Genomic DNA, 23487 nt, shown 5'->3' on the forward strand with positions numbered 1-23487 from the left:
AGGATCAGACAAAACTGGATGTGTAGCGATTACACCTGTCTGGTTTTCTAGTCCTTCGTTTATTTGGCAAGTGACTGCTAAGATGAGTGTGAATTCGCAGAGCAGCAGACCAAGGCTGAGACAGCTAGGTGTCCAGCTGAGCGGGAGTACCAGATTAAATTAATCCAACTCCAGAAGGAGCAATTTACCCCCTGAACATTGAGTCCTGCAAAGCCAACTACTTTAAACCCAACCTGAGCATTTTCCTGCTATGGAAACGGATGGAGACTTGGACATATTTTGGCTCGAGTATGAAAAGGCCTCCAGCTGCTTGAGGACCAATGGGTCGGAAATTTAACCCCAGGGCTGTGAGGAAAAGCTCTGGAGGTGTTCTCATCTCTCCCTCGAGATCAAGACAGAGACTATGAGGCCATCAAACAGACCCTGATAAAGAAGTACCAGCTGACTTCTGAGGTGTACTGAAATAAGTTCCTAACTTTCCAGCGTGGACCCCACGACAGCTACAGTGATGTGATGGACAGACTCAAACCAACTTTGAGCAGTGGGTCCAAGGGCTATCAGTCACCACTTCGGGGAACTGAAGGTCCTGATGGTGAAGGACTAGTTTCTTCATCTTTGCCTTGTGAAGGTTTGACAGTTCATGCTGGAACGGGAGTCAAAGGAGGCCGCACAGATTGCAGCCACCTATGAGGCCAACCATACAGCTGAGATGTGGAAGACATATGTCACCAGCTGGAAAAGGGGTTAGCCAACAACCACCATCAACGTCCCTGTCAGCCAGCCTTACCCCATCTTCCAGCACCCGGCCTTACTCCCAATGGTGCTATAACTGGGACCAAACTGGTCACATCAGACCCATCAGTCCAGGAGTCTACTACAGCTGTTCTGTGTGTGAGGCGGTTGGGAAGGCTCATGGAAATTCGCAATCCGGCTACTGTGGGCGACACCATAAAGGACACTGGTGCAGAACGAACCCTCATCTCCCCTATCTTTGTGTTACCTGAAGAACTCATCCCTAGGAAGACCCTGACTGTTATCTTGTTTGTGGGGTGTTCGCCGTCCCTTACCAATGGCCTAGGTTTTCCAGGATTGGGGTAAGAGGAGGTGGTTAAGGGAAGTGGTGATGTCCGAGAACCTCCCCACAAATGCGTTATTGGAAACTGATCTTGGATGGTTGGGTTCCCAATACATTCCTGACCCAATACATTCCTGACAACCCTCCCTTATCTGGTACGTTAATGTAGTTTATCTGTCAATACTGTGAATGTCAGTGTCATGCATAATGATAACATGTTTTGTGGTAAAGGAAAACTTAGCCATGTTACACTGCAGGGTGATGTTGCTGAGGATTCACTAAAAGGAGCAAGGATCAGTGCTAAAAGCAATGGGAATATACATGAGGATCATGAAGCAGGTAGTCCTGCACAGCTGACCAGTGTCACGATGGACTGTGACATGGCCGGTGGTAGATGCCCCATGATTAGCACTGCTCCTGCAGTATTAGGGGAGAATGGGGAGAAGCACAGATATCATAAGGAAAATGGTCACGTGCAGGTGACCAGTGTCATGACAGACTGTAATATGGCTGGTGGTGGCTGCCCCATGATCAGCACTGTTCCTGAGGTATTAGGGGAGGATGGGGAAAAGGACGGGGGTCAAAAGAAAGGTGGTCTCGTGCAGGTGACCAGTGTCATGACCAGGGCTGCCACTAGGAATTTCGGGGCCCCATACTGGCAAAATTTATGGGGCCCCCTTGAGACTCCGCCCAGGCTCCACCCCGAGTTCCGCCTCCACCCTAGCTCCTCCTTCACCATGCGAACCTTCCAAAATCCCTCCGCGCTTTCATCGAAAAACTTCACCATGCCCTCAATCAGACCAAATATATCGGGGATCCAACCGCTGTATGTCAAAAAGTAGATCCAAATAGAAAAAAAGAAAGCATAGTAGACATACACACATGCAGGGATCACCCTTATAAAGTTAATTTTTAGTACATATAGATGTGCAGAAAAACACCACAAATGATAAAAACATTTAAAATATATGCAGGTGTCACCAAACGTGACCTGTATATAAGGGAGCGGCTAGACGGTCCTGGGCAATATATAAATGTACAACAATATTCAATAAAAGTTCCGTATTCTATGTAGCATGCCAGAGCTACAAGTACATAATAAACACATATATTCAGTGTATTAGTTGTGGCCAATGAAATCCTCCGAATTTCAAATAACTCTACAATCAAAAAAGTCTTATGCTTAAACAAGAAATATTGATGATATGACAACAAGCCACCTTATAAATAACAAAGCCATGTTAGCAATAGGATTGGCACCTAATAAAAACCAGATACAAGCGGATAGTATGTTAATCAAAAGCCCAAGACAATAGAAAAGGCCACTTTGCAATACCCTTTTCTTATGATAAGCCACCCTTGCTACTAGCAGAACAAAGACATGCTCACTGAACATGACGAGCCATAATGAATGCCCTGGTCCCAGGAACGGGATGCCACTCTTGTTACTCGACGCGTTTCGTCACTAACGTGACTTCATCAGGAGTGGAAGAAGTCACTTTTCATAAGAAAAGGGTATTATCATTGACCCTAGTATTTCTAGTAACCCCTTTTTTTCTACTCTAACTTTAACCCTGTTTACAAAGCGGCCTTTTCTATTGTCTTGGGCTTTTGATTAACATACTAACCGCTTGTATTTGGTTTTTATTAGGCGCCAATCTAAAATCTAATTTTATTTTCACAAAAATGATCTTTTCACACCCAATGTTTGTTTTTCCCCAAGTGTAACATGAGAAATTGGACCCTAACAGTAGTTGTGCAATTTGTCCTGAGTAGGCTGATACCCCATATAGGACCACAGGCTGAGCTGCAGATGGAGACAGTCAACATGCTGGTACTGGTCAGCACAGTCTATGCTGACTAAAAGGATAGGACTACAGGCTGAGCTGCAGGTGGACACAGTCAACATGCTGGTACTAGTAAGCACAGTCTATGCTGACTAAAAGGATAGGACTACAGGCTGAGATGCAGGTGGAGACAGTCAACATGCTGGTTCTGTGCATGTGCAGCACAGTCTGTGCTGACGGAAAGGATAGGACTATGGGCTGAGCTGCAGGAGGAGACAGTCAACATGCTGGTACTGGTCAGCACAGTCTGTGATAGCTAAAAGGATAGGACTACGGGCTGAGCTGCAGGTGGAGACAATGTGCCTACTAATCTTGGCACTGGAGATCTGTCCCCCTGGGCCCTGGCTCACCCCATCAGCCGGGCCTCCTGGGCCCCCCCATCAGCTGGGCCACTCAGACCCCCCCATCAGCCGGGCCCCTCAGACCCCCCCGTGAACAGCCAGGCCCCCCATCATCAGCTGGGCCCCTGGCTCCCCCAGACCCCCCCACGGACAGCTGTGCGGGCCCCTGGGTGACCCCCCACGGACAGCCGGGCGGGCCCCTGGGTGACCCACCACGGACAGCCGGGCGGGCCCCTGGGTGACCCCCCACGGACAGCCGGGCGGGCCCCTGGGTGACCCCCCACGGACAGCTGGGTGGGCCCCTGGGTGACCCCCCACGGACAGCCGGGCGGGCCCCTGGGTGACCCCCCACGGACAGCTGGGCGGGCCCCTGGGTCCCCCACATCATCAGCTGGGTCCCCCAGGTCCCCCCATGGACAGCCAGGTGGGCCCCTGGGTGATCCCACACGAACAGCCGGGCGGGCCCCTGGGTGACCACCCACGGACAGCCGGGCCCCTGGGTCCCCCCATCATCAGATGGGCCCCTGGGTCCCCCAGGCCCCCCAATGTCCCCATGATAAGACACAACCAGCCCCCCCGGGCCCCCAGACTCCCCCCCCCTGTGATCAGACAACCAGCCTACGGCGCCGGGGCCCCCAGACTTTCCCCCCATGTTCAGACAGCAACCAGCCCCAGGCGCCGGGGCCCCCAGAGACTCACCCCCATGATCAGACTGAGACAACAGGCCCTCGGCCCAATGTCCCCATCCCCATGATCAGCAGGCTGCAGCCAGACATACAGACATAAAAAGAATTCACTTACCTCCACAGCACCGTCAGACTGCCACCCAGCCCAGGGGCCCAACGTCTTCTGCTCTGCTGCAGGCCTGCAGCCGCTCCCACACCGATGCCACGTGCACACCGCTCTTCAGCTTTCTCAGGAATGAGGAAGTGAAGAGGCAATGTGTGACGTCACATCACGTGAGCCGGGGGCGGAGATGCAGTGACCATCCGACACAGGCAGAGCAGGCTGAGGGGGAGAATGGGGGCCCGAACCGCTGAAATAATTGTAGGGGGGGCCCGGCCAGGACCTGAGCGGCGAGCGCAAACCAGGCTGCAGCGCCCAGCTTGCTCAGGCGCCGCCGTGGCCGCCGGGCCCGGGCGGGCCCCCCTGATCACCGGGGCCCCATACAGGTGTAATGCCTGTCATGCCCTGATGGCGGCCCTGGTCATGACGAACAGTGACAAAGCCGGTGGTAGCTTCCCAATGATTACCACTGTTCCTGAGAAAACAGGGGAGATGGAAAAAGTTTTCTCCCCAGCCTGTCCAAGTGGTGGGAAAGTGTGTCCAACAGTCGATCAGGGTGGTAAAAAAGTAGGGTCAGAGGTGTACCTAGGCTTTCTGGCACCCAGGACAAGAATTCAGATTGGCGCCAACCCTAAGCACAAATGCGATTTGCACGTGTTGACTTGCTGCTTTTCCTAATTCTCTCAATGTTCAGTGACAAAACTGAGAGAAGCAGGAAGAGAAGCTAGTTGGCACGTGACCTTAAAGGGGATTTTTGGAACTTTACAAAAAAATAAAAAATGTATCTAAGAACTAACAGACAAGTAGTTGCTACTTACTTGCCTGTTGTTCACGGGCCGGTTCATCCCCGAAACAGAGTGGTGACAGACCGGTCCTGCCTGGAATTCAGAAGCCTCTGCTAACGTCACGTCTACAGACGTCTTTTCCGGTCCGCTCTGTAGACGGAGTGGAACTTCCGAGGTCATTCTGATTGATATCTGGATCCCCGCTGCCTAACTGGGGGAGTCGGCTGTCGGTCACAATAACCTTGGAAGTCACGCCACGTCACGTCAACAGATGTAGCTGAATACCCGTCAGGAGAGCTCTGTGACCACTCTGTGCTAGGGGAGCATGGCACCATGCACAACAGGCAGGTAAGTATCAATTACCTGCCTGTTAGTGCTTCGGTAAATTTTTTTTTTTGTAAAGTCCAGGATATCCTCTTTAAGGCTGGAGTCACACACAATGTAGAAAAATACGGACCGTATTGTATGGCCGTAATACGCAAAATGGTCCCTAAATAGTGATCCGTATGTCATCCGTTGTCAGGGTGTGGCTGCGTATTTTTCTCATGTAAGCATCCGTATGTAATCCATATGTGATTCATATAGCGTTTTCTCGCAACCTTGCAAAATGGATATTTAACGGTTTTGAGGCCTGCACATAATTTAAATCATCATCACCAACCCTATTTATTGCCTCATCATCAGGTGGCAGCCTCCAATCTGCCCATTTTGGTGCTGTGCTTGTGTTGGTGTCTTGGTGGTTGGTAGCAAACATGTCAGACACACTTCAGTTCACCCCAACTGACCGTATTCTGTTCAACTGGGTTTTGTCCCGGCGCTTTGGCCAGCCATACCCAGTGATTGTGGATCCGAGGAGGAGGAGACGAATGTGGGTGCATCCACATTTGAGACAACGCCTCAATAAAGGCCAATTTCACAGGCATTATGCAGCTCTGAGGACACATCCAGACAAGTTTTTCCTCTATTGTCGGATGACTGTTTCTACTTTTAATGTTTTGTTGGAGACAGTGCGCCCAGGGATCACCTTCCAGGACACCCGGATGCGCAAATATATCTCTGCGGAGGAGCGACTTCGCCTTACGTTACGGTATGTATTCCTCAGCTACAGAATGTATGTAGATGATTATTTTCGAAAAGAATTCTCTCACTCAGTGACACCTTTTTGGCTGAGTAACATTATGAATTGTTCCCAAATATATGCTCTAAAAGTTAGAAGACTTTGATGTGTTATTCCACATTACATAGCCGTGGTACACGTGTACATGTATTGTTTGCTTATCTTCCTACTTAACCACTGTTCTGGTGATCTATATGTAATGTGTGCATCCTTTAGCATGTATTAATGTATATATTTTCTACATTTGTTTAATTGTAGGTTCCTCACAACTGGCCTTTCTTATGCCGCACTCCATCTGGAGTTTTTGATTGGGCGATCGACAATATCTGGCATAGTTCGGGCTACATGTTCGGAAATCTGGTCCAGACTTAATCAACTGGTCATGCCAGAGCCCAAGATGGGAGACTGGTTGAGGATTGCCGGGGGATTTGAGTTGCACTGCCAATTCCCCAATTGTATTAGAGCCCTGGATGGGAGGCACATCCGTGTGCGTAAGCCGCCTAACTCGGGTCTCAATTCTATAATTATAAACAATATTTTTCTGTAGTTTTGTTGGCTCTGGTTGACAGTAACTACAGGTTTATAATTGTAGACATTGGGGCTTATGGAAGAATTGGAGACTCTAGAGTCTTCAATTCTTCCATTATGGGTCGGCTGCTGCACAATAACCAGTTGGACCTACCACCACCACGTCAGCTGCCAGGCTCAAATCAAGAAGCGGTGCCTTATGTCCTAGTGGGGGATGAAGCCTTCCAATTTACCAGGCATGTAATGAGGCCATACCCGTGCAGAAACCTTGAGCACCGGCACAGGATTTTTAATTTGCGCCTTTCACGTGCCCGAAGACAGGTGGAGTGCGCCTTCGGCATTCTTTGTACCAAATGGCGTGTCCTCCAGTCTGCCATTCAGCTGAGTGAAGCCAATGTCAATGAGGTCATCAAATCTTGTGTGGTCCTCCATAACTTCACTACACTGCATGATTGCTCCTCATCTGATGTGACTGAAGGTGTGGTGGACAATGGGGATACGCCTAGGCCACATGTGCTCCCTTTACGTCATCCTCTCTCAGGACTCAAAGTACGTGATGTGTTCACCCAGTATTTTGTTTCACCTCATGGTGCTACTACCTGGCAAGATCAGGCTGTATCTATGTTGTGATGTTCTTATGTGTGTGTATATAAATATTTTTTTTTCTGTTCTATGATTTGTGTGTTCGGTTTATATGGGCTAAAGTTGCCTTACTTATTCAAATGCCTAAACTAATGAAAAAAGAGGCCCAAAGTTAGGGCGTGGCTATGTAGCGGCGGAGAGAGGACGCACTTGGGGAGAGCTCCTCATATCCTAATATTCATCCAGTCAGTGGACTCGAGCCACCGCAATATACCTGCCGGTATCGATCCTTCTGGACCGCGGAGCACCTCTGGACCCCCTGGGAGGCCGAATCTCGGTGGGCTGATAGCTGCACGGGTTGGGGCAGATGGCGGGGCCTGCAGGGACGGCGGCCATCTTCAGAAGCGCGCGCTCTGGCAGTAAGAGACGCGGCGCTGGTTCCCTCCTCGCAGCGCTGACAGGTCGGTGCACACACATCCTGAGGAACTGAAGGGGAGAAGTGGTGAGTGCTCTGGAAGATTGGGCCCCACACTCCCCTCTGCTAAGCCACCTGACTTGCTGGTGTCATTACTCTAGGGGCCTTTGGACCCCCACCTGGCTGATATCTCTGTGGGCACTGCGGATCCCTCCCTGGCTGTAAGGCCTCTCGTTTGCCTGTTAGAACCGGATCTTATCCTCCTGTGCTGCTTAGGACACCTGTCACCGTTATAATATAGCACTGATGTGCTCATAACTTGGATCTGGGAGTCCCCTAAGTGCACCGTTTCTGGTACCCGGCTGTGCCATATTGCTATTGAAAATGAAACGCTCCAAGGGGGCAGGAGCAGCCGAAAAATTGAAAGCGTTTGCTAGACCAGACCATTCTGACACGCACAGTCCCTCAGAAACACCCCCTCACAGTCTCAGCGTAAAAACCGTCCCTCTGAGGGTGAAGAGGGGAGTGAGCAGGAGGAATTAACCCTCAAGCAAGCATCTGAGCAACTGATGCAGGCCATGTCCTTAACTAGGACATTGTTGATGGGGAAAATAGAGGACGTGTATACCGAGGTGAGGCGTCTTCGACAAGATATGCAGGCCATGAGAGGGCGTATTACGGAGGTGGAGACAAGGGTGTCCAAGGTAGAGGACACCATCGCACCCATGGAAGCCAAGCTTGCGAAAGTGTTGGGCTCGGTGAACGCATGGAGGCAAAAAGCAGACGACCTGGAGAATAGAATGCGTCAGAACAACATCTGAGTTATTGGTCTGCCGGAACGCTCGGAAGGTCAACATCTGAAACAATTTTTAGAAGACTGGCTCAAAACTTCTCTGGGAGATGAATTTTCCCCAACATTTGCTGTGGAAAGGGCTCATAGGGTCCCTACAAGACCTCTTCCTCCTGGAGCCCCACCTAGACCTTTTCTGGCGCGTCTCCTCAATTGCAGGGACAGGGATGTGATTCTTCGTCTAGCTCGACAGAAAAGTCCCATCAAGTTCAACAATGCTACGATCTCAATCTTTCCGGATTTTTCTATGGAACTCCAGAAACAACGGGCACAATTCATGGACATCAAGAAGCGGCTCCGGGAGAGGAACGTTGTGTATTCTATGATCTATCCGGCCAAGCTCCAGGTGGTCCATGGGGGTTCTTCTATATTTATTACAGATCCGGCGGAGGTGGCTGAGTGGTTGCGGTCCTACAAAGGGTCTGCTGCGAAGGAATCCTAATGTTTCTACTGTTAATCAGAATTTTCTTTTTTCAGTGATGGTTTGATTGGAGCTCTTTTTTTCCCACAGGCGTCCGGATTACCAACAATACCGGACACTGAGCTCAGTGATGGTATCCCCTTGTTTATTTCATGACGGGAGAGCAGGACTTTGCTCCCGTATTGTTTGTTTCTCCACTTTGTTTCTTTATAGTGGTTTTGTCACGGTCCAATTCTTGGATCCGTGTCAGAGTCTGGGTTCCCTCATGAAAACCTTTATTTTCAGGCTTCTGGGGGCTTGATATGGGTTTTTGCCCCGGTGGCCACAAGTCTCATTACATCTGATACTTTCTTTAGTTTGCCTTTTGCACCCGGTGGTCACTGGAGTTATAGCAGCTTTTGGCCCCTGATCATTTGACCATTCCCTTTTCCTATATAGGGTCACATATATAGGGTCGTCTATGAGCAGATGTTGGTAATAGCAGCATTTTCCTTTTGGAGGCGAACCACAGTGAAGTGAGCAGCGGGCTCTGAGGTGAAGAGCCCCTGCTGAAGCTGGTGTGAACTCTGACTGCCCGGTGTCCGCAGCAGAGTTAGAAGGTGAAGGTGGCAGCTGGCTCTTAGGTGTTGAGCCACTGCGAAAGGTTTATCCGGTGATTCACTCTGCTGCCTGATGACTGCAGCAGAGCAAGATAAGTGTTTTTGTGTTTTTCCCTCTATCCTTTGGGTTTTTTGTGTAGTACACTTTTTCCCTGTCTCACCTCCTGGGGAGGGGGTTGGGGGTTTAGTTCAGGGCTAAACAGGAGACAGGGACAGGTCGGGGACTTGGGCCTCACTACCTTCAAGTGTACCCCCAGGTTAAGGAAAGTCAGGGTACCCCCTTAGTGTTAGGGGCAGTTCAGGGGCCCAGGTTCCACGTCTCCTGCTTTGTCCCAACTGCCACGTGACATTATTACCAACCGACCCATTTTTTCCTGGTGAGCCAAGGCCCTAATGCAGACCTGTCTCCAATTCCTGCAGACCCTCACTGAGGAGCGTGGGGTGCTGCGTGGTGTAGCAGCAGCTGCAGCAGTGGGAGGAGTACGGGGCCTCAGCTCAGATGCAGGCTCAACCATAACCCAAGTTATCTCTCCCAGACAGGTTTTCTGGAGGGAGAGATAATGTTTTGTTTTTTCAGGAGGCCTGCAAGCTACACTTTAGGCTCCGCCCTCGTTCATTAGGGAGTGAGAAACAGCAGGTGGGATTCATTATAGCCCTCCTTAAAGGTGATCCTCAATCCTGGGTCTTCTCCCTGCCGGTTGATTCACCATCTCTACGGTCGGTGGTCGAGTTTTTTGTGGCTTTGGCGAATAAGCCCCCTGTGGTCTCTGCCAGGGAGCAGGACTTGCTCATAGATGTGGATGCACCAGGCAGGTGGGAGGAGTTGGTGTCCCCATGGTGCTGTCTGGGGTACCCCGAGGTGAAGGGGTGCATCCCTGTAGTGAGCACACTGGTGATATGGTCCATGGGGCTCATGCCGAAAATTCTTTACCATTTAAGAAGCCGTCCCCTCCTGGTTGTTTGGAGGAAGACGACCAAGGAGTGTATTTTTCCTCCATATCCCCATCCCCTTCTCCTCCAGTAATGGCAGCAGGGGTGCTGCCAGGGAGTAGGGGTAAGTCGCAACCCTCACCACAAGCTGCCCCTCTGAGTCGGAGTCCTCCTAGGAGGGGGGGGCAGAGAGGAGAGTTTGCCTCTAAGCCTTGTGGGGGTGTGAGTGTTACAACACGGGGGACGCATCTGTTGTCGGTGCTGTGAGGAGTTCACCATCTAGTGGCAAGAGAGTGAATGGCAATAAACGTTCAGGTCCGGACCTGGGTGCGTACGTGTTTACATGGGTGTCTGAGTTATCCTTTGTTATTCCCAGGCCTAGCTCGTTTCCCAGGTCGGCGCTCTGGAGGTTTGTGGTGCCTCCAGAGTATACGTCTTCGCCTCCATCTACCCTCTCTTGCTATGACCCGGAGTGTCAGATGATGGTTGAAGTGAACTCTCATGGAACAAGGCGTCCGCACTGTAGGTGTTATGCAGTGTAATACGGTGTTGAGGGTCCAGAGGCCCCTCATTGAAGGAGGGGTACTGTCACGGTCCAATTCTTGGATCCGTGTCAGAGTCTGGGTTCCCTCATGAAAACCTTTATTTTCAGGCTTCTGGGGCCTTGATATGTGTTTTTGCCCCAGTGGCCACAAGTGTCATTACATCTGAAACTTTCTTTAGTTTGCCTTTTGCCCCCGGTGGTCACTGGGGTTATAGCAGCTTTTGGCCCCTGATCATTTGACCATTCCCTTTTCCTATATAGAGTCACATGGTCTATGAGCAGGTGTTGGTAATAGCAGCATTTTCCTTTTGGAGGCGAACCACAGTGAAGTGAGCAGCGGGCTCTGAGGTGAAGAGCCACTGCTGAAACTGGTGTGAACTCTGACTGCCCGGTGTCCGCAGCAGAGTTAGATGGTGAAGGTGGCAGCTGGCTCTTAGGTGTTGAGCCACTGCGAAAGGTTTATCCGGTGATTCACTCTGCTGCCAGATGACTGCAGCAGAGCAAGATAAGTGTTTTGGTGTTTTTCCCTCTTTCCTTTGGGTTTTTTGTGTAGTACACTTTTTCCCTGTCTCACATCCTGGGGTGGGGGTTTAGCTCAGGGCTAAACAGGAGACAGGGACAGGTCGGGGACTTGAGCCTCTCTACCTTCAAGTGTACCCCCAGGTTAAGGAAAGTCAGGGTACCCCCTTAGTGTTAGGGACAGTTCAGGTGCCCAGGTTCCACGTCTCCTGCTTTGTCCCAACTGCCCCGTGACAGGTTTTATTTGGTTTTTAGGTAGAATTCGCAGCCATCAGCAATTTCAATCTATTTGTGGTGTCTTTAAATTTTGCTCGAGTACTGATATAGGCCATATCCAGTGGAATGAATATGGGGTCTGAGATGATATGCATGACATGGAATGTGAGAGGTATGAAAAAACCCCCGGAAAAAGATCAGTTTTCTCACAGATTAGACATTACCGCCCTCACATTGTGGCCTTGGTGGAGACGCATCTGACTAGGGATACAGCTCGGTGCGTGCAGACGCCTTGGGTACAATGGTCGGTTCATGCATTCCATACTAGTTACTCGAGGGGGGGTCTCACTGTTGGTGCATAGAGATGTTAGATGGGAAGCCAGGGAGACCCTGAGGGTCGTTTTGTCTTCGTATATGCATCAATAAATACCAGAGAATATGTGATTATGTGTGTTTATAATCTACCCCCTGCTAATATGTCCATTCTTCAGAAGGCGAGCTTTGCCCTAAATTATGCGGATGTTATCTGTATGGGGGACTTCAATATGGTCATGAATAACCATGTTGATAAATTGAGATTGGATAATGGAGTATCTGGAGGGGTTCTTTCGCCGACAACAACCCAGCTGTCACTATTTATGGAGGGTAGTGAGTGGTTGGATTTGTGGAGAGTGCGGCACCCTGAGTTAAGGGAGTATACCTGCCACTCATCCACTAAGCGTTCCCTATCACGCATAGATTACATATTCGGATCCAGTGGTCTGGCGATGTGAGTAGATAAGAGCACGGCAGCAAAGGGATCTCAGATCACAGCCCGGTCATCCTCAAACTTAAGTACGGGCAATTAAATAGCAGGATGGTTTGAAAGTTGAACCCTTTCTGGTTGAAACTGATCGTAACCCCCGATAGAACAATCGATCAGTTGCATTGCTTCATTTCGTCCCACCAGGAACCTCAGGATATTAATTTATTTTGGGATACCCTTAAGGCATATCTGAGGGGCTGCTTGTCCGCCACAATTTCTTACATTAAGCGGGTAACCTCAAGGGAAGATGATGTGGTAGAACAGCGTTTGAAGGATTCGGAGGCTTCATATGTGGCGCCCCTGAGGCTCGGTCGCCACAGAGGTACTGCACCTCCTCCTGAAGTGTGGTGCCTCACCATCCAGGTAAGGTGGAGGCTCCTGACCACACTCCAACACCCCACACCACAAAGTAGTGTAGCAAAGCACCCATTGGTGGCTCCTTGCTTGGAACACGAAACGTGGTGGGTGGAGCTTAGTTACATTAAAGAGAGCGGGAAGAGTTTTGGATTTAGTCAGTCAGTCTGACAGAATCAGAGTTGTTGTTGAGCTGGAGAGAAGAAGATCCCAGAGAGAGGGATAGATGGATGGAAGTGCTGCAGCAGATCCCAGTGACCTGGGTCTGCTGGCACAGGAAAGGAAGAGAGAGAGAGCGACATAGACTGAAAGCCTGATTTTCCATAGAAAGATTAGTACGGAACGTGAGGAGTAAAAGAGAACAGAGGACTTGGGTTAGAAAAGAATCCTTCCTAGAAGTTCTAAGCGCAAGGCCTGGGCCTGGTCCCCAAGGTTGTATGGATACTAATGGTCCTGCAGCAGATACCGGAGGAATAGAAGTAGTGACCGCTTTATTCCCACACAAGACTTGGGGGCACAACAGCAACTGGATAGTGAGCTGGGACTTAGTAGCAAGGAGTCTCCGAAGCAGGCTACAGCTGTCTGCCGTACAAGTAGAGTTCATAGGAACATCGGACAGGAGGAACTCCAGTGTAACTCAGTACTAGGAGTACTTCATTTAAAGGTGCTATAAGAGGAGACGTTCAGAAAGGCACATGTTGACGGAGTGTTGGAAGGGAGCATTCCATCTGGCCTGGAAGTTGACTGAGTCACTAACCCGGAGGACACGGCACGGAGGCAGGCACCTGTTTGTACAACAGACTGTGAGTAAAGCTTTGGAACTGCATGCCCTGGTGTCCTCCACTTATTCCTGCGCCAACCTGCCCAGCACTGCTACATCCCTCGAGTCTGACACTACACCATCTAAGTGTCACCTCACCTACGCTGCCCTGGGACTACAGCCCTGCCTGTGGAGGGCTATAACATCACTGCTGCACCACACCATCTGTCCCAGAAGGAGTGGAAGCCAATGGCGGGAAAAGAGCCCAGGCAGGAAGAACGCCATATTGGAAGGAGAAGGGAAGAGGCCTGCGGAGCGCGAGGAGGTTGAGCTGAATCTCCCCGGGGCAATGGCTGAAGGCTCTGACCCGGCTTCCAGGGTGGACTGTCAACAGCTGGAGGAGATTGCCCGGTTGACTCATGAACTGCGGCTGAAGCAGGAGGCGCTCTGGAGGAAGAAGTGGCAGCCAGCCCTGGGTGTGAGGGCGTCCCACATACATATCTAATCAAACTAACGGCAATAGGATTGAGTGGTTGGCTGCCCAGCGATTATACACCCAGCATATGGACACTAAGTCTAAGCGCAAATTATTCTTTGCCCGCCAGTCTTATTTTGAGCTGGGAAACCAAGCAAGTAAATTTTTGGCCTATCTGGTGCGCCAGCATAATACCTCTAATACGATATTACATAGTAACATAGTTATTAAGGTTGAAGGAAGTCTTTAAGTCCATCTAGTTCAACCCATATCCTATCCTAACTTGCCCTAACACGTTGATCCAGAGGAAGACAAAAAAAACCCATGTTGCAAACAGTAAGCTTCACATTGAGGAAAAAAATTCCTTCCCGACTCCACATACGGCAATCAGACTAGCTCCGTGGATCAACGCAATATTAAGGAAACTAGTGTGTAACCCTGTAATATTATACTTTTCAAGAAAGGCATCCAGTCCCTTCTTAAATTTTATTAGGGACTCACTCATTACAACATCATATGGCAGAGAGTTCCATAGTCTCACTGCTCTTACAGTAAAGAATCCGCGTCTGTGAGTATGCTTAAACCTTCTTTCCTCCAGATGTAGAGGATGCCCCCTTGTCCCCATCACAGGTCTAAGCGTAAAAAGATCATTAGAAAGGTCTTTGTATTGTCCCCGCATATATTTATACATTGTAATAAGATCAACCCTAAGCCTTCGATTTTCCAAACTAAATAACCCCAAGTGTAATAACCTGTCTTGGTATTGCAGACCCCCCAGTTCCCTAATAACCTTGGTCGCTCTTCTCTGCACCCGCTCCAGTTCAGCTATGTCTTTCTTATACACCGGAGACCAGAACTGTACACAGTATTCTAAGTGTGGTCGCACTAGTGACTTATATAGAGGTAAAATTATGTTCTAGTCATGAGCATCCATGCCTCTTTTAATGCATCCCATTAATTTATTTGCCTTTGCAGCAGCTGCCTGACACTGGCCACTAAATGTGAGTTTGTCGTCCACCCATACACCCAGGTCTTTTTCAGTGACAGTTTTGCCCAGTGTTTTACAATTAAGCACATAATTTTACATCTTGCTCGTTCTACCCAACATGACCTTACATTTATCCCCATTAAAGCTCATTTGCCATTTATCAGCCCAAGCTTCTAGTTTACATAAATCCTCCTGTAATATAAAATTGTTCTCCTCTGTATTGATTACCCTGCAGTTTAGTGTCCTCTGCAAATATTGAAATTCTACTCTCTATGCCCACTACAAGGTCATTAATAAATATGTTAAAAAGAAGCGGGCCCAAAACTGACCCCTGTGGTACCCCACTGCTAACCGTGACCCAGTCCGAGTGTGCTCCATTAATAACCACCCTTTGTTTCCTGTCCCTGAGCCAGCTTTTAACCCACCTACACATATTTTCCTCTATCCCCATTGTTTTCATTTTATGTATCAACCTTTTGTGTGGCACCGTATCAAAAGCTTTTGAAAAGTCCATGTACACCACGTCCACTGCATTCCCTTGGTCCAGTCCTGAACTTACCTCTTCATAAAAGCTTATTAGATTAGTCTGACAGGAATGGTCCCTCGTAAACCCATGTTGATATTGGGTCATGAGGTTATTCTTCTCCAGATACTCCAGTATAGTATCTCTTAGAAAACCCTCCAGGATTTTACCCACAGTTGAGGTTAAACTTACTGGCCTATAATTTCCAAGTTCAGTTTTTGTCCCCTTTTTGAATATTGACACCACATTTGCTATACGCCTGTCCTGTGGTACAGACCCTGTTATTATAGAATCTTTAAAGATTAAAAAAAATGGTCTATCTATGACTGTGCTTAATTCCTGCAGTACTCGGGGGTGTATCCTATCCGGGCCCGGGGATTTGTCAATTTTAGTGATTTTTAGATGCCGACGTACTTCCTGCTGGGTTAAGCAGGTGACATTTAATGGAGAATTTTTATCCCTGATCATGTTATCCGTCATGGGATTTTCTTGTGTAAATACTGTTGAAAAAAAGTCATTTAGCATATTGGCTTTTTCCTCATCCACCATTTCACCCAGACTATTTTTAAGGGGGCCAACACTATCAATTTTTAGTTTCTTACCATTTATGTAGTTAAAGAATATTTTGGGATTATTTTTACTTTCTCTGGCAATGAGTCTCTCTGTCTCAATCTTTGCTGTTTTGATTTGCTTTTTACAGAATTTATTTAATTTTCTGTATTTATTTAATGCCTCATCACTACCTACTTGCTTTAATTCTCTAAATGCTTTATTTTTGTCCCTTATTGCACCCCTTACAGCTCTATTTAGCCATAGTGGTTTCCTCCTATTTCTAGCAGGCTTATTCCCATACGGTATATATTGTGCACAGGTCCTATTCAGGATGCTAATAAACGTCTCCCATTTTCTTTGTGTATTTTTATGTCTCAGGATATCGTCCCAGTTTATTGCACCAAGATCATCTCTCATCCATTGGAAATTTGCTTTCCTGAAGTTTAGTGTCCTTGTAACCCCTCTACTACACATCTTATTAAAGGATACATGAAAACTTATTAATTTGTGATCACTATTACCCAAGTGACCCCCAACCCTTACTTTTGATATGCGGTCTGGCCTGTTGGTTAATATTAGGTCTAGCAGTGCCCCCCCTCTTGTTGGGTCCTGAACCAGTTGTGAAAGGTAATTGTCTCTCATAGTTGTCAAAAACCTATTAGCTTTGCTGGAACTGCAGGTTTCGGTTCCCCAATGTATTTCAGGGTAGTTGAAGTCCCCCATAATAATGACTTCTCCTTGAGTCGCCGCTTCATATATTTGCTTTACCAGGATATTCTCCGTTGCTTCCATTATTTTTGGAGACTTATAACAAGTCCCTATCAATAATTTATTATTTTTTTTCCCCTCATTATCTCCACCCACAGCAACTCTACATTTTCATTAGATTCACATATATTATCACGCAGGATGGGTATTAAGGATGACTTTGCATATAAACACACACACACACCCCCTTCGGTTTTTAGTACGGTCATTTCTGAACAGACTATAGCCCTGTAAATTAATAGCCCAGTCATGGCTCTCGTCTAGCCATGTCTCAGATATCCCCACCATGTCATAATTATGTTCTAGCAAAGTTAATTCTAATTCCCCCATTTTGTTGGTGAGGCTTCTTGCATTAGTATACATGCACTTTATGCATCTCTCATTATCTCTATTCTTCTCTAAAATCTTAACTGTTCTAACCCCACCCCTCATGCCACCTTCAATTTCTTTATTTGTGCCCAGGTCATCTATTTGCTTTATGAGGATATTCTCTGTTGCTTCCATTATTTTTGAAGACTTATAACAAACCCCTATCAGTAATTTATTTTCCTCCCTCCCCTTATCTCTACCCACAGGGACTCTACATTTTCATTAGATTCATATATATTATCACGAAGGATGGGTTTTAAGGGTGATTTTACATATAAACACATGCCTCCCCCTCGCTTATTTGTTCGGTCATTTCTAAACAGACTATAGCCCTGTAAATTAACCGCCCAGTCATGGCTCTTGTCCAGCCATGTCTCAGATATCCCCACCATGTCATAATTATGTTCCAACAACATTAACTCCAATTCCTCCATCTTGTTGGCTCTCTGTACCTCTATTCTTTCTTAAATTATTAACTGTTGTAACCCCACCCCCATGCCACCCCCAATTTCATTATTTGTGCCCAGGTCTATCTGCACTGTCTTCCCCTCCTATAAAAGGAATACCCTCCCCCCCCCGTCCCTAGTTTAAACACTCCTCCAACCTTCTAGCCATTTTCTCCCCCAGCACAGCTGCACCCTCCCCATTGAGGTGCAGCCTGTCCCTAGCGTAGAGCCTGTAGCCAACTGAGAAGTCGGCCCAGTTCTGCAGGAACCCAAACCCCTCCTTCCTACACCAATTCCTGAGCCACTTATTAACCTCCCTAATCTCCCGTTGCCTCTCTGGCGTGGCACGTGGTACAGTAAGTATTTCCGAAAATACCACCTTGGAGGTCCTTGCTTTAAGCTTACAGCCTAATTCCCTGAAATCATCTTTAAGGACCTTCCACCTACCTCTAACTTTGTCATTTGTGCCAATGTGCACCATGACCGCTGGATCCTCACCAGCCCCTCCCAGTAATCTGTCAACCCAATCAGCGATGTGTCGGACTCGAGCGCCAGGTAGGCAGCACACCGTTCGACGATCCCTATCTGTTCCCCTAATAATTGAGTCTCCCACTACCAGATCCTGTCTGGCCTGCCCTTCTCTCCTATTTCCCCCCTTACTGGAGCAGACACTCCTCCGGCTTTCAGAGGACATGCCTTGCTGCAGCAGTGCTACTCCTCCACTAACACTCCCCTCATCTGCCAACTTAGCAAACTTATTGGGGTGTGCCAGATCAGGACTAGCCTCCCTGGTGCTCTTCCCTCTACCCTGCCTTCTAACTGTCACCCAGCTAGTTGCTTCATTGTCCTGCAGCTCCAACCTAGCATCCCCCCCCCCCCCTCATCTATCCCATTGAGCGTCTGCTCAGTAAGCAGAAGACTCCTTTCCATATTGTCTATGGATCTCAGTGTTGCCAGCTGCACATTTAGATCCAGTATCTGGGCTTCCAAATGCACAACGTGCTCACATCTCGCACAGCAGTATGCACCCACGACCGGCTGTTGAAGGATTTCATACATGCGGTAAGATGTGCACTGGATGGCATTGGCAATAGCGTAGCACATCCTAATGGAGATTGCACCAGACAAAAAGATAATCAAAAATAAATAAAAAGTATTAATAAAATATAACAGCAATTCAGTAATCTCTCTTGGAAACTCCCTGAATCCAAAGTCACTGAATCACAAGTTACACACTTACCACAGTTCGCACTTACGCTCAGGTCACACTCAGCTTGTTCACACTCGCTCAGGCAGGATATTGAAAAGATTTTTTTTTTTCCCTTTTACCAGCACACCACTCTGCTGCTCAATGCACTTTCAAAAGGAGTTGAGCCCCAACCAGCTGCCCCTTATACACCCTTAATTATGAACTCCCACCCTTAATTAACCCCTTGTGAATTTAGTTACACCTCAAGATTTAAATGCAATATAGTTAACCCTTAAAAACACAGATAGTAAAATATGAGATTAACCCTGCAGAAAGGAAAAAATAGGTTAAACAAGCCCCCCAAGAATTGAATAGGTAGAAAGCACTCAGCAACCTACAATTCAGCAACTCACACAGGTATCTGTTATAGGTTTTTCAAATACCTCTTCACTGAATCACAAGTCACACACTTACCACAGTTCGCACTTACGCTCAGGTCACACTCAGCATGTTCACACTCGCTCAGGCAGAAGATTTAAAAGAGTTTTGGGTTTTTTTCTCTTTTACCAGCACACCACCCTGCTGCTCAATGAACTTCCAAAAGCAAGTACATTTTTGGCCAATCTGATGTGCCAGCATAATACCTCTAATACAATATTACAGATCCGTAAGTCGGATGATTCGTTGGTGTCTTCAACTGAGGAGATTCTAGGTTGCTTTTAGGATTACTATAAGTCATTATATGAGTCTAAAAGTGGCTCTGATGATTTGGGGTGTTTGGATTACTTGTCGGATTTAACATTCCCTACCTTAGATCCTGATCAGCGAGCCTTTATGGATACTGAATTTACTGTGGAGGAGATAGAAAATGCTATAGCGGACATGGCCCCTGGGAAGGCCCCTAGACCGGACGAGTTCCCTATTGAATTGTATAGGAAATACCGAGACATATTAACGCCACTTCTGATAAAGGTATTTCGGGGAATATGGGAGGGGGAATCTATGCCTGAATCCTTTTACGAGGCTAACATCATAGTACTTAGGAAGGAGGGGAAGGACCCTTTAGAATGTGGATCCTATTGTCCCATATCGTTAGTAAATGTGGACTATAAAATTTTTACTAAGATTCTCGCAACCAGATTAAATTCGATTATACTGAACCTTATACATCCTGACCACACGGGCTTTATGCCTGGTAAGAGCACTTCAATTAACATCAGACGAGTCCAGTCAATAGTCCAATATAGCTCCCTAATGCCAGACAACAAGTGGGCACTGGCATCGCTAGATGCCGCCAAGGCTTTTGACTCCCTTGAGTGGCCTTTTCTCTCCGCATGTCTACAGAGATATGGCTTTGGTGATAAGTTCATAAAATGGGTCAAAACATTGTATATGAAGCCTAAGGCCCGTATTATTGTGGATAATTCCATATCTGAGCCCTTTTCATTACACAGGGGGACCCGTCAGGGGTGCCCCCTTTCCCCGGCTCTCTTCGCCCTTGCGATTGAGGCATTGGCAATACGTATAAGGTCTTCCCCTGGCATTAGGGGTATAGATATAGAGGATCGGGTAGATACCATAGGTCTATATGCCGATGATATGGTGATATTTATGGACGAGGCGGAGGAAACTTTGCCTCAAGTGATTACTGAATCCGTCTATGGTGGCAAATATTCAGGTTTATATATAAATTGGGAAAAGTCTGCCCTGTTACCCCTCTCCCATGCCCCGACTTGAAGCTCTCTCCTCGTTGTCTATTGTATCTAGCTTTAAATACCTGGGTGTCCATATATCCCATAACAGTACGCTCGACTTACAACTTAATATCTGCACACTGCTGGAACTGGTTAGAGTTAAATTTCCCGCCGGTACTGGTCGCAGATGCTGCGCCAGCATCTCATCACATCCTCAACTGCAATGTGAAGAAAAAATGGACTTTAACCTTTGTGAAATGTGCCAAGCAATATTCCTAACATTTCACATAGTCATGTGGCCTAGTAGGGGCTGCTTTTTAGCTAAATTTTTCGTTAGCAAACAGGGATACCTACATACACAGTATAGGATTGTAGGGGCTACTTTTCAAAAAGCTCACTTCAGGCCTTTAAGATGATTGATAAAAAAGACAATTACTTACAAATTTGTTGTTGCTCCTCACGTGGCCGTTGGGCAAAGTCTGGAAACATCTGCACACAGATGCACCTCTGTAGGGTGGGTGGGCCAGACTGGGGGGTGGTCCCTCTGCTCTGTATACCGCACAGTGACGTACAGACCCAAGATGGAGGCAGGTTTCAGGTGCAACAGGTCCAAGTTTATTCTCCGCCGTCCGAATGACCGCGCTCACAATACACCGCAATCTCTTTTCTCGGCCCTCCGTTACCAGGCCCCGTTACACACACACACACACACACACACACACACACACACACACACACACACACACACACACACACACACTACTTTTCACCAGAGACGTAATTATACGCACAGTCCCTTGTTTCAACTCCATGACACTCCTGACAGCTCAGTCACTGTGGCCCCCTTAGGCCTGTACACCAACAGCAATTTTACTGGTCGGTTGTCGTCTTTAATTCAGTGTGCTTGCCCCCGGGGCCTCGTCTGTATTGCGGTACTTTGTGTCAGGACCACCCCCCTAACTTTCTCTCTCCTCAGTCCCCTGGTTAGGTTTTCCTCACAGTGCACTCACTGTCATAGTCTTCCTGTCACTTGAGCTCCTCCTGGGGACTGGAATCTTCTGGAACCCTCCTGTCCAATTTATAGCTTTCTCGGTTCCCTGTAACTCCGCCCCCCCGACCAACGGTTTCTTAGCCCTAAGCTGATGTCAAGTCCTATGCTCACACTCCTCCCTGCCCTCTAATGTCAATTCCAGGTACTGCACGTCACCTACACTTTCCTAGCTGTTTTCCCTTCTGTCATAACTGATATCCTGCCTGACAAGTGTAAACCCCTTTGAAATCTGACCAGTCAGTCCGTCCGTCAGGTCACCTTCCCTACACCTCCATGCCACCTCTTTTCTGGCCCTGACGGAATAATGGGCATTCCGTTGGTCCCAAAGTTCGGGCCTTTCCTGGACCAACACAATTAAGAGCTCAACATTAATGTGGGTAGACATGCTGCTGGACTCCGTGGAGGCGTACTTCCTGGATGTCTGGAGCGCTTTTTGAGCTAATTTGCATGTCTAAGCTTCCTGATGATGGATTGGCCCATTTCCTGTGACCAGGAGAAGTCTTGCGTATTTCTCGCAAGTCACACATGTGCTCCGTGTCACTAGGGGGCGGCAGGCAGCAGCAGCATTCTGGGCACTTAAAGTAAGTGAGTCTCAGCACCTTCATGCAGTAAAAACTGTCCATGACATTTACGTTTTTTCTGTATACTACACAACAGCTAGCTAGCCCTTGCTCTGTTGGTAACTACTAGCAGGGATAATCCCGCTATTGTTGTTTGGATAATCTTTACCCTTAGATCAATAGCAGCTGGCTAATACCTGCTACTATGTGTACTATCTACTTATGCAAATGTGTCTAGCATAGCACCCGGTAGTTTAATTCAATTAACGGGGCGACAGGGAGCGGCAGCACTCTTGTCACTCCTTGTAAGTGAATCTCAGCACCTTTGGATTACTCAAGGTTGCTGGATTTCTTCATATAGTGAAAACTATTTATGACATTTACGTCTTTATGTATACTATATAATAACGGGCTGACCCTTGCTCTGATGGTTGCAGTGGCGGGCTAATCCCTGTTGGTAGCTGCTGATATAATTGTCACTTTTAGATTAATAGCAGCGGGTCAATTCCTGCTACTATTTGTACCATCTAAATTATACAAACGTAATTAGCGCAGCACCTTGAAGATTAATTCAATTAACGGGTGTGATTTATTACTATGCACTGTGTGTGATAAAAATTCCTCAATATTGACTGTATACATTGAGTTACTTATTTAGGTGTGAGTTTGTGTCTATTATGCCGATCACTGCCTGCATTAGCAATGATGCTCTGTTTTTAATTTTTGTGTAATAAAATTTACTATTTTTGCTAAAACTCTTTGGATCCCTAATTCTTGCTTAATTGTTCAGACAGGGAAATTTATTGATATATATTGTGTTTGGAGTTGTGCTATTACGTGTTTCCCATTAGTAGGGGATATTCTTGCATCTAATTCATTATACAGTGGGGAAAAAAAGTATTTAGTCAGTCAGCAATAGTGCAAGTTCCACCACTTAAAAAGATGAGAGGCGTCTGTAATTTACATCATAGGTAGACCTCAACTATGGGAGACAAACTGAGAAAAAAAAATCCAGAAAATCACATTGTCTGTTTTTTTTTTCATTTTATTTGCATATTATGGTGGAAAATAAGTATTTGGTCAGAAACAAAATTTCATCTCAATACTTTGTGATATATCCTTTGTTGGCAATGACAGAGGTCAAACGTTTTCTGTAAGTCTTCACAAGGTTGCCACACACTGTTGTTGGTATGTTGGCCCATTCCTCCATGCAGATCTCCTCTAGAGCAGTGATGTTTTTGGCTTTTCGCTTGGCAACACGGACTTTCAACTCCCTCCAAAGGTTTTCTATAGGGTTGACATCTGGAGACTGGCTAGGCCACTCCAGGACCTTGAAATGCTTCTTACGAAGCCACTCCTTCGTTGCCCTGGCGGTGTGCTTTGGATCTTTGTCATGTT

At 47.4% G+C, this 23487-nt stretch overlaps 1 protein-coding gene across 6 annotated transcripts in view; it reads left to right on the forward strand.

The window, feature by feature from the left end:
* Positions 1-9210: 9210 nt before the first annotated feature.
* GSS (glutathione synthetase) overlaps positions 9211-23487 on the forward strand; it is a 162277-nt gene continuing 148000 nt past the window's right edge. The window contains exon 1 of one of the 6 annotated variants that reach the window (XM_073559428.1): positions 9211-9346. Coding sequence is in view for 2 of the 6 variants with exons in the window: in XM_073559424.1 (XP_073415525.1) it covers positions 9420-9442 (23 nt within the window). In the remaining 4 variants the exon portion in view is untranslated. The other 5 variants (XM_073559426.1, XM_073559424.1, XM_073559429.1 and 2 more) reach the window with 5 other exon arrangements.

The sequence above is a fragment of the Dendrobates tinctorius genome, unplaced genomic scaffold (genome assembly GCF_039654945.1).
Source record: "Dendrobates tinctorius isolate UK_male_01 unplaced genomic scaffold, ASM3965494v1 ptg000270l, whole genome shotgun sequence".
Taxonomy (NCBI): domain Eukaryota; kingdom Metazoa; phylum Chordata; class Amphibia; order Anura; family Dendrobatidae; genus Dendrobates; species Dendrobates tinctorius.